This window comes from Oncorhynchus gorbuscha, linkage group LG26, assembly GCF_021184085.1.
Source record: "Oncorhynchus gorbuscha isolate QuinsamMale2020 ecotype Even-year linkage group LG26, OgorEven_v1.0, whole genome shotgun sequence".
NCBI lineage: Eukaryota > Metazoa > Chordata > Actinopteri > Salmoniformes > Salmonidae > Oncorhynchus > Oncorhynchus gorbuscha.
In genome coordinates this window covers 40,870,025-40,885,585 of record NC_060198.1, presented here as the reverse complement: position 1 = coordinate 40,885,585, position 15,561 = coordinate 40,870,025, and the positions used below count along the sequence as shown (strand labels likewise).

The following is a 15,561-nucleotide window of genomic DNA, read 5'->3' as shown; positions in this document are numbered from 1 at the left end:
GAAGATATTGTTGCATTAAAAGACTTGGGTCATGGAAGTAGATGGGAATTTTTCAAATATAAAGTCAGAGTGGTAGTCATTAAATGCGCCAAAGAGCTGATGCACTTAAAGAACCATAGAGAAAAGGAGATGATGAGCAAGCTTGACAGTTTTCTAAAGAAAGATAATCTATCTGAAGAAGAGGAGTCTATTCAAGTCTTTACAACTAGAATTAGAACAGCTTTACACGGATCTGGCAAAGGGTGCATTTGTAAGGTCAAGAGCAAAATGTATTGAAGAGGGGGAAAGAAACACTAGTTACTTTTTTGCACTTGAAAAGATAATCTACAAAAGAACATTTGTAACTGCACTCAGAATTAACAATGTTTTATGCAAAGATCCCATTAAAATATCATCATTTGTCAATTAATTTTATGAAAACCTTTGCAGCTCTCAATTTCAGGAAGATGGTTGTGAAAGCTACATTTGCCACATTCAGAATTATGTCCCTGTAATTGGGGATGATTTCCACTCATTTTGCAATTCACCCGTGTCAACTGAAGAAATTAGAGAGGCTCTGAATTCAATGAAAAAAGGGAAATCACCTGGCCCTGATGGCCTATCAGTTGAATTCTATAGACAGTTTTGGGAGTTACTAGAAGACCCGATTTTTAATGTTTCAAGGTTACATTAAAAGTGGGGAAATAGTCTCCACTATGAAACTGGGCCTTATTTCATTGATTCCCGAAAGACCCTTCTCTCGTCGACAATTGGAGACCAATTGCTTTATTAAATGTTGATTACAAATTGATTGCTCTGGTTTATGCCAAAAGATTAAAGAAAGGAATAGATACCATTTATAAATGAGACTCAAACAGGGTTTATGAAGTGCCGTCACATAAGCTCTAATATTAATTTAGTCTTGGACCTTGTAGATTATTCAGATGCAATTGACTCAGTTGTCTTATTTTTGGACTTCTGTAAAGCCTTTGACACAATTGAACATTAATTTCTCTTTAGGTCTCTTAAACTTTTTGGATTCGGTGAAAATTGTATCAAAGTAATTCTCATGTTTTACAAAGATATAACAACTGGCTGATAATACTACTCTTTTTTTAAGAGACAAACTGTCACCTTAGAGATCCTTTTTATGTCTCTATTTGGTTTGGTCAGGGTGTGATTTGGGTGGACATTCTATCTTTTGTATTTCTTTGTGTTTGGCAGAGTGTGGTTCCCAATCAGAGGCAGCTGTCTATCGTTGTCTCTGATTGGGAATCATACTTAGGTAGCCTTTTTTTCCCCACCTATGTTGTGGGACCTTGTCCTTGTATGGTTGCTATTGAGCCCTACAAGGCTGTACGTTTCATTGGTTCTCTCTTTCTTGTTTTTCTGGTTATCATTAAAGAATATGCTTAACCTACCCCACGCTGCATCTTGGTCTAATTCCACCAACGACGATCATTACACAAAGACCAGGTCACACATGCCCTTAATGCTATAACTGCATTTTCTATTGCATCAGGATTAAAACAGAATGTTTCTAAATGTGAAATCTTATGTTTATTTGACTCTGATGATAAACATATAGAAAATATTCCTGTAAAGGTCTGTGTTAAATATTTAGGAATACATCTGTCATCTGATTCCTGCACATCTGTTTCCTGCACAATTTTTCCCCACATAAAGCTCTCTTGTTGAATAATTCAGACATAACTGTAAGGAATAAGTCATTGTTCTACCCCAGCTGGCATGAGAGGAATATTGACTTTGTTCTTCATGTTTTCGACAACAAGTGTAATATTCTCACATATGAACAACTTATAACATTGAAAGAGTTTCCAATACCTTTCAGAGAGTTTATTTCTGTGATCAAAGCTGTTACCAGTGGTCAAACTACACTAATGAAAACTCATCTTAGCTTTGGTAATGATCAAAGTTTATCCAGAACTCAGATAGGAAGGTGTGGGCTTACTTGATAAATCTTGTTGAAATAAATATATAAGATAAATTCTTCATTCACAAAACCAACTTACACAGAGAGGAACATTTTTCTGACATTGTCTGGAAAAATGCACAGTTAAGGCCTTACAAATACTGTATACCAAACAAAGTTAAGGAAGTGCACTTAACATTTTACATAAGATATATCCATGTAATTCTATGATATCCAAATGTGTGGCTATTGATGATATCTGCGTTTTCTGTGAAAAAGAAGGTGAGAATCTCTCACTTGTTCGTTGAATGTAAATGTGTGTCAGAATTTTGGGAAAACCTTGCAAAATACTTATTTACCATTATGAACACAACCCATGTTTTTGACATGAAAGATATATATGTTACTATTGCAATGATAACAAGACCATTTAAATTATTGTGATTTTTTTATTCTTGTTGCCAAATATTTTATACACAAACAAAAATGTTGATTGAATTTAACTATTTTATTAAAACATTAACCCTAGTGAATAATAACAATAATAACAATAATAACAATAATAACAAGAATAACATTTTCATAAATCAATAAGATTTTTTTCAGAGTGATTACAATTGCACTAGAATTGTTTATTTTTTTTAAACATGGTTTGTTTGTTTTAGTATTTTCTCGTTAATACCTGCGTTCTATTTTGTATGATGTAGGAATGTAAATTGTTGATCTGTATTTTTTTTAAATAGAATTTAAAAAACGTCGGCAAAACAAATGAATTCAATTGTTGTCAGCAGCACCGTTAGTCACTAACGCTCTAGATAACATGAAAATGGCCTAAGCAGCTCTGCTAGGGCGAGTAAAAACGGTCAGACTGATGAGAGAACATAACATTCATGTTATCTAGAGCGTTAGTGACTAACGGTGCTGCTGACAACAATTTAATTAATTTGTTTTGTTTTTTTTCTGTCTGGAAGTAGCTAGACAATTTTAGCCAGTTAGCTTAGGTGATTGACTGCGGTTGTGAGGTCAGAACGCTCGGACCAACCCTACTCTCCTCTCTGACCGCTCCGAATATACAAACGGACAATCTGACAACACACTGAATTTACTAACGCCCAGAGCGCACTGTGGCACTCCAGGGTGATTTTACGAACACAGAGATAAGATTGTCTTACAATGAATGTTAAGACACGTTCAGACTAGTTTGAAAATAGACTTGTTATGACAACGTAATAATTGCATGCGGCAGCTTTCGAAAATAAACAAATTAATTGGACTAGCGCCGTCCCATTGTTGCAAAGAGTTATGGGATATTAGATTTCCGTTTTCTTAGTCATTTGCAATCTAGCTTTCAGGGGGGAAGTTCCAGACCGTAGTAGAATAATATCCATATAAGGTCGTCAAGCGATTTTGTAATACATAGTAGTCTTTTGATATCGTCTTCTCCTACCCTGTGTGGTACTATACTGTATGTCATCAGGGTGAGTGTGCATAGTGGAACGCACACAATGTCGTACAGGAACTTGCAGGCTTACCGGAAACTGCAATGCCCTCGTGCATAGAGAGGATACAACAGAAGGTACGTTTGTCAGTCAAGTTCCACCTGAAAACTGAGTGTTTACTGTGTGTGTGAGAGCGATGGAGAAAACGTGGTGCTTTCTAAATGAAGCCAAGTGGATTGCAAAGTGTCGTGTCAGAGGAGGAGGAAACACAAATAAAGAAGACGTGACCTTGTATGGAACTAGGTTAACAGACACTTAGACCATTATGTGGCAAAGAAGTATGCATTTTCTGCGCTGTAACATGCTCTAATTTAACCTGGCAATGACAATGTTTTGCAGTCTGTAGCTGAGACTATAGGTAACTTATCTGTGAATCGGGTGACTGTCTGGAAATTTGCAAGGAATGGAAATACAATACAGTGTGTGTCACTTTCCATGTAGGTCTACGCTACTACAATATCTGTTTCACAAAATGTTGTCCGTTCAAATGTTGCTGTGTGCATGACTTACAGGGCTGTTCAAGAAGGATATTATTGGAAGGCTATTATAAACAGGAGAACAATATGGCTTCTGACATTTGACATGATATCCAATCCAGTCTAGTCAGAGAGAAAGAATGAAAGGAAGTAATACTTTTTCAGACCACTGGGGCTGTCTGCTTCATCGCTCCAGACTGACAGGTAGTAGAGTTCCGTGGTTAAAATCATTGAGCAAGCCAAGCCAAGAGAGTAAAAAAGCCATATTACAACCTGTTGTGACAATTGCATTGTTTGCTCTATAGCCATTAGTTCATACACCACCGTTACAGCTAGAAGACAACAGTCACACAGTTGCGGAATAAATTCAATGACACATACTGTTTGTTTCATCACAAAACCAGAGAGCCACATCTGTGTGAAGTCCACAATGCACATATCGCATGTAACAAACAGTTAACTCAAGCAAGTTAATGTTTTGACAGTTTACTAAATAAACAAACTACTGATTTACAACCACAGGGTTACCGCATGTCAGCACAAAGTCAACAGGAGCACTGCCGCCGCCAACCCAGCACCAATTCAGCTTAAACATTTGAAACATCATAAAATCAACAAGGCTATATATGCTTAGTTTAATAGACTGAAAACAAACTTAAAGATACCAAAAACAATTTATTTCAATCGATGTTGTTAAATATCATGTGGCTGTCCAAGTAAAACATAACATGTTAACTCACCCTACATGTAGACTAGTTGAACGCTAATGCCATCCTCTCTTTCATGTTGGGAAATCGGTCTATGACACTTTTAGTTTTTGTTGTTAAAGGATAGTTAGCTAAAATGCTTGCAAGCCTAACTACCTGGCATGGGCAACAATCAAATCAAATGTATTTATATAGCCCTTCGTAGATCAGCTGATATCTCAAAGTGCTGTACAGAAACCCAGCCTAAAACCCCAAACAGCCAGCAATGCAGGTGTAGAAGCACAATGAACCAGCTAAGCTAGCTAGCTAGTTAGTTACCGTGAGCCTACTCAGCTACATATTGAACTTCAATCGTCTCAGGCCAGTGGCACAACATATTAATTTATGGTTAGCTCAGAATCAATGTCATAATCATTGGCCTGTGCAGAGAATTAAGTAAAAGTCCAAATCCCTTCTCCACCCATGGCTTAGGAAAGGGCGGATTTAGCAAGCTAGTTACTGCAGGACATCAACACAAGCAAGACCAGAAAATTACGCTTTGCTTAGGAAGTTATTTGAATGGTCTGAAGCCAAATCCAAACTGGCCTCCCTTGGGGGGCGTTTTGTGGCACCAGGACAACCCACAGTTGAGCTCAGCTCAATGCTGATTGGCTAATTATTATTATTTAATATTATTTTATTTTTTAATCAAGGGAGACCAAATGCTTGCTGGCACCAATCAATCAAATGCTATGGCGGCAACATGTAAATAGTATTTTGGTCCAGACAGCATCAGATACATGGGCTACACATTCTGAGACCGAGGGAAGCTGTTTCCCTCGCTCGGATGATTTCTCCGGTGAGATTCAGCTACTTGCGAATTGACGTAAATTTATGAAAACGCAGAGATGAAAGATAAATTATTTTAGATTTAATTTTATTGGTTAAATATTTGGGAAAGCCTGGCTTCCCTTGGCGCCCATGAATACACGCCACTGCGGACAGTGAATAATATATTTCTAGTGAACATAGCAGGTCCGTACTGATTATGACTGTTCTTGTCCCCAAACCAGATTCCCTCTGTCATATAGCCTACACAATAAATAAATCATTCAGTGCTCCACATAGATGTTGCCTTCCTGTAGTTTTTTTGTGTGGAATGTGAACTTGTGTGGGCGTGGGTGAGGTGTAGAATACAGTAGAATTTCAGGGTGAAAGCCTGCAGCAGCCTGGTATGGCAAGTCCACCGCTGCTGACGGTAAGGCGCTACAGAGTGTGGTACGCTCAGCCGAACGCACCATTGGGTGCACACTGCCTGTCCTCCAGGACACTTAAAACACCAGGAGTCACAGGAAGGGCAAGAAGATAATCAGGAACCTCAGCCACCCGAGCCACGGCCTGTTCTCCCTGCTTCCATCACTCAGACGCGGGCAGTATAGGAGCATAATGGCAAAAACTGACAGACTGGCCAATAGCTTCTACCACCAGACCATAATGCTGCTGAATAGCCACCACTAGTCAGCTATTTGCTCCCTCTATGGACATTTCCCCCCTCAACAAACATGTATCCTGCCCCCACCCCAATGGACATTTATCACTGTTACAGTTGGAAATATGTGTATATATTTTGTTGGTGTATTGTTTCAATCAATTCCCTTTGACCTGCACTGTCGGAGCTCAGAGTTTAAGAATTGCACTGTACCCTGCAATTACATCTGCAACCCCGTGCATGTGACTAATAAACTCCAATCTAATCATGGTGGCATATAGCCTATCTACAGTAAGCTACATTTAAACGAAAAGACCAATCGAGGTCATTTTGCATAGTGATCTTTGCCTTTCTTTGATGATAGAACAAACACGAAATCAAAGGTCATCAATTTAGTCCAGTGAAGCGGAGCAGTTTACGATCGCTGTGTACAAACCGATCAGGGCTGCGTTCAGTACGTTTTTACGTTCTGGAACGTTCAATTGAACGGAAACGGTGCTGTACTGAACGACCAGGGTTGGGGAGAACTGTTAGCATGACCACTTCCCTTTAAAACACGTCACTCTGCTTCCAGGCACACCTCCCACATCTACCAAACGGTAGTCTATTCAAGAGCGTACAAGAACATTTTGGGGGAACGTGTCGTTCAGTACAAACCGTTGTTCAACGCAGCAAACGTTTAAGAGGACTGAACGCACCTCTACCTCTCCCTGTCTTTTTTTCATTTTGTTTCTCTCGTTGTTTATCTCCGCTCTTTTAGAAGGTTGGATCGCAGAGGGAGTTGTAGAAGATCAACAAGGACGACTCAGTAACTAATCAACCAAACATCAATTGTTGATAGTAGCAACTAGCAACAGTGAAGAATGTCGACGAAAGAACGGGGCCTGGTTTATCTCGTCACTGGGGGCTGTGGGTTCCTCGGACAACACCTGTTACAGGTCCTTTTGGAGAAAGAGGATGCGGTAACGGAAATTCGACTTTTTGACAAACACATCGACTCAAGTTTAAATGGCCACAGCACAGGTAAAATAAAAATATATGATTGAAACATAAATTGTAAATGTCTGGCAGTTCACTGACATGCTCAAACCCCATTTGTAGTTTTTTTTGTCTAATAATGTTTTATGCATATTTCATTGGCATAACCATACACCACACGAGGCTGCTGAGTAGATGAGTAGAAAACGGCTCATAAATGTCCAGAATGATTTGCAGTTGTGGGACTGGTGGAGTTTTAAACATGAAAGTGAAGCTATTCTTAACCCTTATTCATGGTTACAATTATTATTGGGCTCAGCTACTCCTAGCAAGATATAAAGAGACTCAAGTGGGCAAGACTTTTAATCTTGAATGTTCAGGGGTTTATGCACTGAGAAGAGGTGGGATGTCAACTCCTCAGTGAAAAAGTTTGGGTTTTTATCTACCTTAGCACATTGAAATGACTGAAAGTGAGATAACCTAGACTAGCATCACAGACCTTTACCCACATACATAGCCAATCAAATAGATTCTGGATATCAGCTTTATTCCATAACTCTTTTCTGACACCCTTTATTTTTTTCTTACTCATATATTCTCAGGCATAAGAACATGCACATTTTAATTTTACTAACTTTGTACAAAATTGTATTGCATTGTCAGTCTTCACTACAGAAACAGAGTCATATATGGGATAGAGGTGGAGAGTGGGCAGTAGGTAGATGGACTGAGAGGGAGAGATGGGAAAGCTGAAAGTCAGATACATACTAGAGTGTGACAGAGATGGGAGTTAGCGAATGTCACTGAAAGGGAAATGTTAGGATAGTAAACAACACATATCTACACTCCGCTGAGATCACTTCTACATCTGAATTGCTTGCTGTTTGGGGTTTTAGGCTGGGTTTCTATATAAGCACTTTGGGACATCTGCTGATGTAAAAAACTCTTTATAAATACGTTTGATTTGATTTGACTGCATCGGTCTGCATGAACAATGTCATAACATGATGAGGTCTTGGACACAGATGGCCCACACCCCTCCTAATTCCATTTCCTGTCCTTGAACACTGTAGCCGGCCTATGTCATTTCCCCTAACCTGTGACATGTCATAACAGGAATCTCCACCTGCACCCTGTCACCTTGTGTGACTTTTCAGTTTTTGTGGAATATGAATCAGAAAGGCAGGGCGGTATGTGGGGAAGGTTGCGCTCTTCACAGAGTGACAGGTTTGTTGGACAGAGCCTTCCTCCAAACTCAGTGATAGAAGATCACTCCATAGATGTGTTTGACTGATGAGCTAAATACATGGCATTGATTACAAATGAAATCGCCCACATAGGCTTACATTGTTAGTCTTTAACCTCTATATTGCCATAGGCTACATCCAGGTAATATTAGAATACCTTGTTTTCTCTTAAATACCAAACATATATATGTATCCCCTGGTGAGAATGTGCTTTTCAAGTAGAGGAGATATAGGGGAGGAAAAATTTTAAAAATGATTTGCTTACCATTCATTATGTAGGCCAGTGGTATTCACCTCCTACTATGTCTGGAGCTGTTGTATTCGGTGCATGTGACTAATATAATTTGATTTGATTTGCTACTTAACCAAGCCACTGAGGCAGAGCTAAAACAGACAGCTGCAGTAGTGTGACTTCAAGGCAAGAATGTGTTTTTTAAGAGTCAGGACCATTCCTGTGGTTACTTGGACTCCAGCCCCGTCCTGGCTTCATGGTCATCAGATATATTTCAAGGCCATGATCTAGATAAGCCAAGCCAGGGACAGCACATTGAGAATAAGGGAAGCTTCTTTTCCATCTTATCATTCCAAGAAGGAAAGACAGAACAAACAGACAAATGCTCTCAAAAGACACATTTGTGAAGAACGTGATTTTGTTGTGACCCACCTACCGGTGTTCCGATAAACATAAAGACCTTGTATGAGAAGACATTAATTGTGGTGGGGTGATTGGGTCTTTTATATCAACAATCAGATTACATTTTTTCCAGAAACAGAGACAGAGTTCCTCAGTGGACCCAGCTTTGGTTAGGTAGCTAGGCAATGTAGGATCTGATTTAGAGGAAACAAATGAACACTCAAGTCAAAGAATCAAAGAATACTTCATATAGCCATGGAAACATGCATAGAAAGACTTGGTTCCTCCTCACACAACATATGTTAAGTGGGGCAAAAAAACGTATTTAGTCAGCCACCAATTGTGCAAGTTCTCCCACTTAAAAAGATGAGAGAGGCCTGTAATTTTCATCATAGATACACTTCAACTATGACAGACAAAATGAGGGGGGAAAATCCAGAAAATCACATTGTATTATTTTTAATGAATTTATTTGCAAATTATGGTGGAAAATAAGTATTTGGTCAATAACAAAGGTTTATCTCAATACTTTGTTATATACCCTTTGTTGGCAATGACAGGTCATTGGGGGCTGTTGCTGGGCAACACGGACTTTCAACTCCCTCCAAAGATTTTCTATGGGGTTGAGATCTGGAGACTGGCTAGGCCACTCCAGGACCTTGAAATGCTTCTTACGAAGCCACTCCTTCATTGCCCGGGCGGTGTGTTTGGGATCATTGTCATGCTGAAAGACCCAGCTACCTTTAATCTTCAATGCCCTTGCCGATGGAAGGAGGTTTTCACTCAAAATCTCACGATACATTGCCCCATTCATTCTTTCCTTTACACGGATCAGTCGTCCTGGTCCCTTTGCAGAAAAACAGCCCCACAGCATGATGTTTCCACCCCCATGCTTCACAGTTTAATAATTGTATTATTGTGCATTGTAGATCAGTTTATAGATATTTCATTCAGGTGAAAACAATCTCTTTTACATTATATCTAACATCTTACAACCCCCCCCCCCCCCCCACACACACACTTTTCTCCCTCTCTCCCCCATCAGAGCGGGTAAAGGTAGTGGTGACACAGGGGGACATCACAGATTACTCCAGTGTCCGGGAGGTTTCCAAGGGGGCAGACCTGGTCATCCACACAGCCAGCCTGGTGGATGTCTGGCACAGAGTCCCTGAGACAGTCATCCAGGCTGTGAATGTTCAAGGTAAGGCCTCAGACACAGCAATAGCATTAACTGGCTGAGAATATGCACCAATTTGTACATGTAGAATCGCATGAAAATGTGATCAGTCAGACGTCTACAGCGGGTGGTCCCTAAAACACAGCGCGCTAAACGGTGGGCAGACGAACACTAGATCCACATTCGGTGCGATGTGTGGAAGCCTTAAAGACACAGGAGGATTTGCGAAGAAGGGAATGGAAAATATGTTGAGGGAAAGGAAAAGAGAAGAGGGAGAAATGGTTGCCTTCGAGATGATGGATGATAGAACGAGACAAACATAGGAGGGGTGGTTGGCTTCTCTTGACTGTAAATTAAACCACAACAGGAACTGTTATGGAGACTCATGAAAACCCATGAAATAGTATTCCCTAAAGTTATTGTGATTCATGGCATAACCCACGTTTTTCCTGTTTGCCTGTCGCCTCTCCCTTCCTATAGTGCCTGGTGTTTTCCTCTGAACATTCTAACTATAAAACTGCCCCTTGAGTCTGTTGAAGGATGACAACTACAACAATGGTTTTATAGTCAGCAAACATAGACATACACAAATAAGGTCATTATTTATTTATTTATTTGTGTAGTGGGTAAATGTGTGTGAGTCTCTGAGAAGTCCTGTTTATAGAAATTGTGTGTGTGTGTCTCTGAGAGGGCCTGTTTATAGAAATTGTGTGTGTGCTTGTCATGAGATTGAAATGGCTGTAAAAGACTCATCTCAAAAGGTTTCACATCTCACGATAAAGTTAGTGCCAGCCTGTCAGGTGGTTTTCATGCAACTGAATTACCTACAAACTCAACTTATTGATGGGAATCAGCTGCTCTCTGTGATCCACTGCAATTCATCTGGTTTCTATTAAACTAACAACATCAAATGAAAATAGCAAGCCCTTTGAAGTATTATATTAGCCCAATTGAACACTGACACTTTGTTTCCAGTTTGTGGTTATTCTATCTATTCCCCGTTTGGTGGGCTGCCTACTGTGTTGTGTGTGTGTGTCTCTCACTGTCCTAGATCTGGGTATCTGTCCCATATCTGTCCCATTCTGCTCTTCATCTCTTGGACAATGTGACATTGTCCTCACAGGAATAGTTGTTTGTATTAGTTAGTGTCATTACTGTATATTTAGTTATTTATCCGTTATTTTACCAGGTAAGTTGACTGAGAACACATTCTCATTTCCAGCAATGACCTGGGGAATAGTTACAGGGGAGAGGAGGGGGACGAATGAGCCAATTGTAAACTGGGGATTATTAGGTGACCGTGATGGTTTGAGGGCCAGATTGGGAATTTAGCCAGGACACCGAGGTTAACACCCCTACTCTTACGATAAGTGCCATGGGATCTTTAATGACCTCAGAGAGTCAGGACACCCTTTTAATGTCCCATCTGAAAGACGTCACCCTACACAGGGCAGTGTCCTGTCACTGCCCCAATCACTGCCCTGGGGCATTGGGATATTTTATTTTTAGACCAGAGGAAAGAGTGCCTCCTACTGGCCCATATCAGATGTTTCACATCCTTCTAGCATGTTTGTGTCGAGCTCTGAGAAAATATTTATCATCCCGGGTTAGTTCCTAGAACATGCTCGTCCAGGTGCTTGTGTACTCATCGTCTGCCAACGTCTCTGTCCAGATGTTCTGCACGCACTTCCTGTTGACCGCATCACACCCTAGCCCTTTCTTTCTGCAATTAAATAAATGGTAACCTCTAGTTATTGGCCTCGAGAATGTTTCTCTTCCTCTCTCCTTGTCTCTCTAACAGGAACTGTGAATGTGATCAATGCCTGTGTGGAGAATGGTATTCAGTATCTGGTCTACACCAGCAGCATGGAGGTGGTCGGCCCCAATGTGAAAGGAGACCCCTTTATCAGGTAAGAGTTTTACTTCACAAATATCTGTTTCTCCTTTAGGCTTTCGTTATTTTTTTCCTCTTTCCACTAACTCACTACCTCTCCTCCATCTGTCTTTTGTCTGGCCCGTACGGTAGAGATTTCCCTTATCTGCGATGTGTTTGGCATTCTCTTCCTTTCACATCAGCTAAAGCACTCACAGTATCTGTAAAAATGTCTATCAGCCTTTGCATGCATGACTGACTTTGCTAAAATATTCACAGAAACAACAGGATATGAGTCCTGCACAGCCAGCAAGGAGAAACAACATCATGAAAACTGCCAATGTCCATCTGACTATTATACTGAATCATTCCACATGTGAATGTGATATTCTGTTCAAAGGTCATCAAATAATAACACCCCCCCCCCGTTCCCCTCTCTCTCTTTCATGCACAGAGGTGATGAAGACACCATCTACAATGTTTATCATGATATGCCCTACCCCAGGAGCAAGGCCAAGGCAGAGAAGCTGGTGTTGGAGGCCAATGGCAATAAGGTACTTATTAACACATCACATCTCGTACAAAGACGTGGTAATAACACACACAGACAAACTCACACACTTCTATTTGATGGACATTTGAAAGATCCGGGGATAGTTGCCTTTAAATGTACCCTCATTAATAGCCTGATTCAGATAGGGAATCCCTTCATGAACCATAATCACATACTTATTCTCTCTCTTTGACTGAACTGCTCCAAAAGGTACCGCAGAACACAAATATACTATAGTAATTCATTACAAAAAATGGTTTGGAGTTTATGATGCAAGTAAGATTTTTTCGCCCAATGGCCATATTTGTGCTGTTACTCTTCGCAAAAAATGTATATTTCTGAGTTATGGTATAATTCTTTTCGACTGTTACTCTGCCAAAAAGCTGTTGAAGTGTTCCCTTGTGGCCTTGTGCGTTAGTCTACTCCACCCTTCTGTTAACATGTTGAGTTAAAACTGCATATTTGGGATTCTGGGTTTCCAAACTGTTCATTTCCCGTCCACTCCCATCAGTTTCTAATGCTCTGTTACCACATCCTTCCTCTCCTCTCTCTGGCCAGGTGAATGAAGGGGCCTGCTTGTACACATGCTCCCTCCGTCCCACAGGGATCTATGGTGAGCAGCACCAGCTGATGAGGGACTTCTATCAGATGGGTGTGAGGACAGGGGGCTGGATCATTCGAGGCGTCCCAAAGGACACGGAACATGGTCGTGTCTATGCAGGTGAGTCCTGAAACGCGTGCTGATACCGAGCCACACCTACAAGATCTTTTAGCTGATTTTCTACTGGGCTCTTGGTTATGTACCAAGGTGGCTACTTAACTTGTTCAACAGCCCTAGTGGATTAGGTTAGTGGTATACACGTTCTCAGCATAGTTTTCTTCTTTTTTTCAGGTAACGTGGCTTGGATGCATCTGCTGGCTGCTCGCTCCCTGAGAGAGCACCCCCAAAGGCTTGGAGGGGAAGTTTACTTCTGCTATGACGACTCACCCTACAAGAGTTATGAGGATTTCAACATGCAGTTCCTGTCTGGGTTCAACTTCCGCCAGGTCCATGTGCCGCTATTGGTGCTGTGGTTGGTGGCGTGCCTGAATGACCTGCTCCGCTGGGTGCTGAAGCCTGTGTGCAGCTACACACCATTACTCAACCGCTATACACTCGCTGTGGCCAGCACCTCCTTCACAGTGGGTTCAAACAAGGCCCAGCGCCACTTCCAGTACCGCCCCCTCTATGACTGGGACCAGTGCAAGGCCCGCACACAGAGATGGGTGGACACCTTTCCCTTCACAGGCCCCAAGGACTCCTGATCTGGGCTGATCTGCTGGTCTGGTGGAACCTTGTCTGGGCTAAACCGATGCATCACACATCATAACCTGGGATGGATGGAGGAGTGAGAGGACTTTCTCAGATTTATATTCTCACTATGTTTGCTTCATCATAAGCAGTATTATCATTACACATATGCAAACAAACTTGACCCCTGAACTCTTAAACCCTGAACTACGACCTCCTACACGTGTTCTTCAAAAATGGTTATGTCCTTTTACCTGTCATTACTTGTGGCTAGCCTGTAGCTCCTCAGGCAAAATGATGACAATGCATGTTCCACACTGAAATGGGTCACTTATCCATCCCATGATCTTCTGATTCACATGAGACCCTTCCCAGCCCTAAATAAGAGATAATATATTGGAGATTCAATATAAATGTTTGGGGCTTTATCGGACATTGCAATATTCACCTTCTTACAAAAGCGGTAGATATAATGTGATAGTAGTCATAAAAGGGGATAGATATGTGATATAGGAAAGCTGCTCATGAATTGTTTTGAGTCTATTTCCAACAATACATTGCTATACATATTTTGCAATACATACATGAAAATGCAATACATTTTTCACAAGACATCATCACTACATAGACTTGATCTGTTTTTGTTGAAGAGCACTAGTGCAGAAAATAAGTATTTACCTCTTCAACATGCATTAATGCACACAGAATATTCTCTGATCATGTTCTATGTGATTTTAGAGTTTTATGAATCACCTGCTATATATTAAGGTAATTTTATCATCTGAATGCAATGACAATTTAAAAACAGCAATTTAAAAAATATTTAAAAATAATATTTGCCAGTGCATTCAGATTTTAAACTTCAGACAGAGAAAAGGTTAATTTTATATTTCATGCCTATTGATGAAATTATCATTTTGAGTAGTAGCGTTACTTAAAGAGCAACTGAAGGCAATAAAAAAACATATATTCTATTCTGTGGTAGAAAATGGCCTATGTCTCAAAGCAACTATACATGAATGAAATGTAAGCATTTCATGAGACGCCTATAAAAGATGTGTAACATGAAAATATTGTCCCATTTACAATGTGTAATTTATTGACAGTCGCTAACTAGCCCCAGAGATAGGCTATCCAAAGTCAAAACAATTTTGCCACTGTCACACACCAGCCGGCAAAGAAGTTGGATAGCGTGCTAGATAATTTAGGCTGCTTCCAGACACAAAACCTTGTTCGACTGTTTCAAGTTATCTCAAAGGGTGTGTACTGTTTTGGCAGAGTGTAAGTACAAATGCTTCCCACATCGGAAAACACAACAGACACCCACATCAAAGAGCGCCGAGACCCAAAACTTTTTAAGTTTAATTTCCTAATGAGGAGAATTGAAACCAGGACTCGATCAGGAAGTTCATCCCTCTTTAAGAAAACAATAGACATACTTGGAACACAGGAGGTTGGGAGCATCTTAATTGGGGAGGATGGGCTTGTGGCAAGGACTGGAGCGGAATTGGTGGAATGGTATGTGTTTGATGCCATTCCATTAGCTCCATCCCCACCGCCACCATGGTGCACTCTGTTCACAACCTTGACATCAACAAACCGCTCGCCCACACAACGCCATACACGTGGTCTACAGTTGTGAGCCAGTTGGATGCGCTGCCAAATTCTCTAAAACGACATTGGAGGTGACTTATGGTAGAGAAATTAACATTCAATTCACTGGCAACAGCTCTGGTGGATATTTCT

The 15,561-nt window shown here is 40.7% G+C and overlaps 1 protein-coding gene across 1 annotated transcript; it reads left to right on the top strand.

Moving 5' to 3' along the window:
• The first annotated feature begins 3,238 nt into the window (after positions 1-3,238).
• hsd3b7 (hydroxy-delta-5-steroid dehydrogenase, 3 beta- and steroid delta-isomerase) lies at positions 3,239-14,789 on the top strand. Its single transcript, XM_046330461.1, has 7 exons — positions 3,239-3,488; positions 6,823-7,085; positions 9,967-10,122; positions 11,900-12,008; positions 12,426-12,525; positions 13,083-13,245; positions 13,417-14,789. Exons 2-7 carry the CDS (start codon positions 6,926-6,928, stop codon positions 13,827-13,829), a joined length of 1,101 nt encoding a protein of 366 aa, XP_046186417.1. The 5' UTR covers positions 3,239-3,488; positions 6,823-6,925; the 3' UTR covers positions 13,830-14,789.
• Positions 14,790-15,561: the final 772 nt, after the last annotated feature.

Excerpts from the sequence above, each read along its gene's own strand:
- hsd3b7 (XM_046330461.1), top strand. The coding sequence starts at position 6,926 with ATGTCGACGAAAGAACGGGGCCTGGTTTATCTCGTCACTGGGGGCTGT. Across the intron at positions 7,086-9,966 it reads TTTAAATGGCCACAGCACAG|AGCGGGTAAAGGTAGTGGTG; the intron begins GTAAAATAAAAA and ends CTCCCCCATCAG. Across the intron at positions 12,526-13,082 it reads TGGAGGCCAATGGCAATAAG|GTGAATGAAGGGGCCTGCTT; the intron begins GTACTTATTAAC and ends CTCTCTGGCCAG.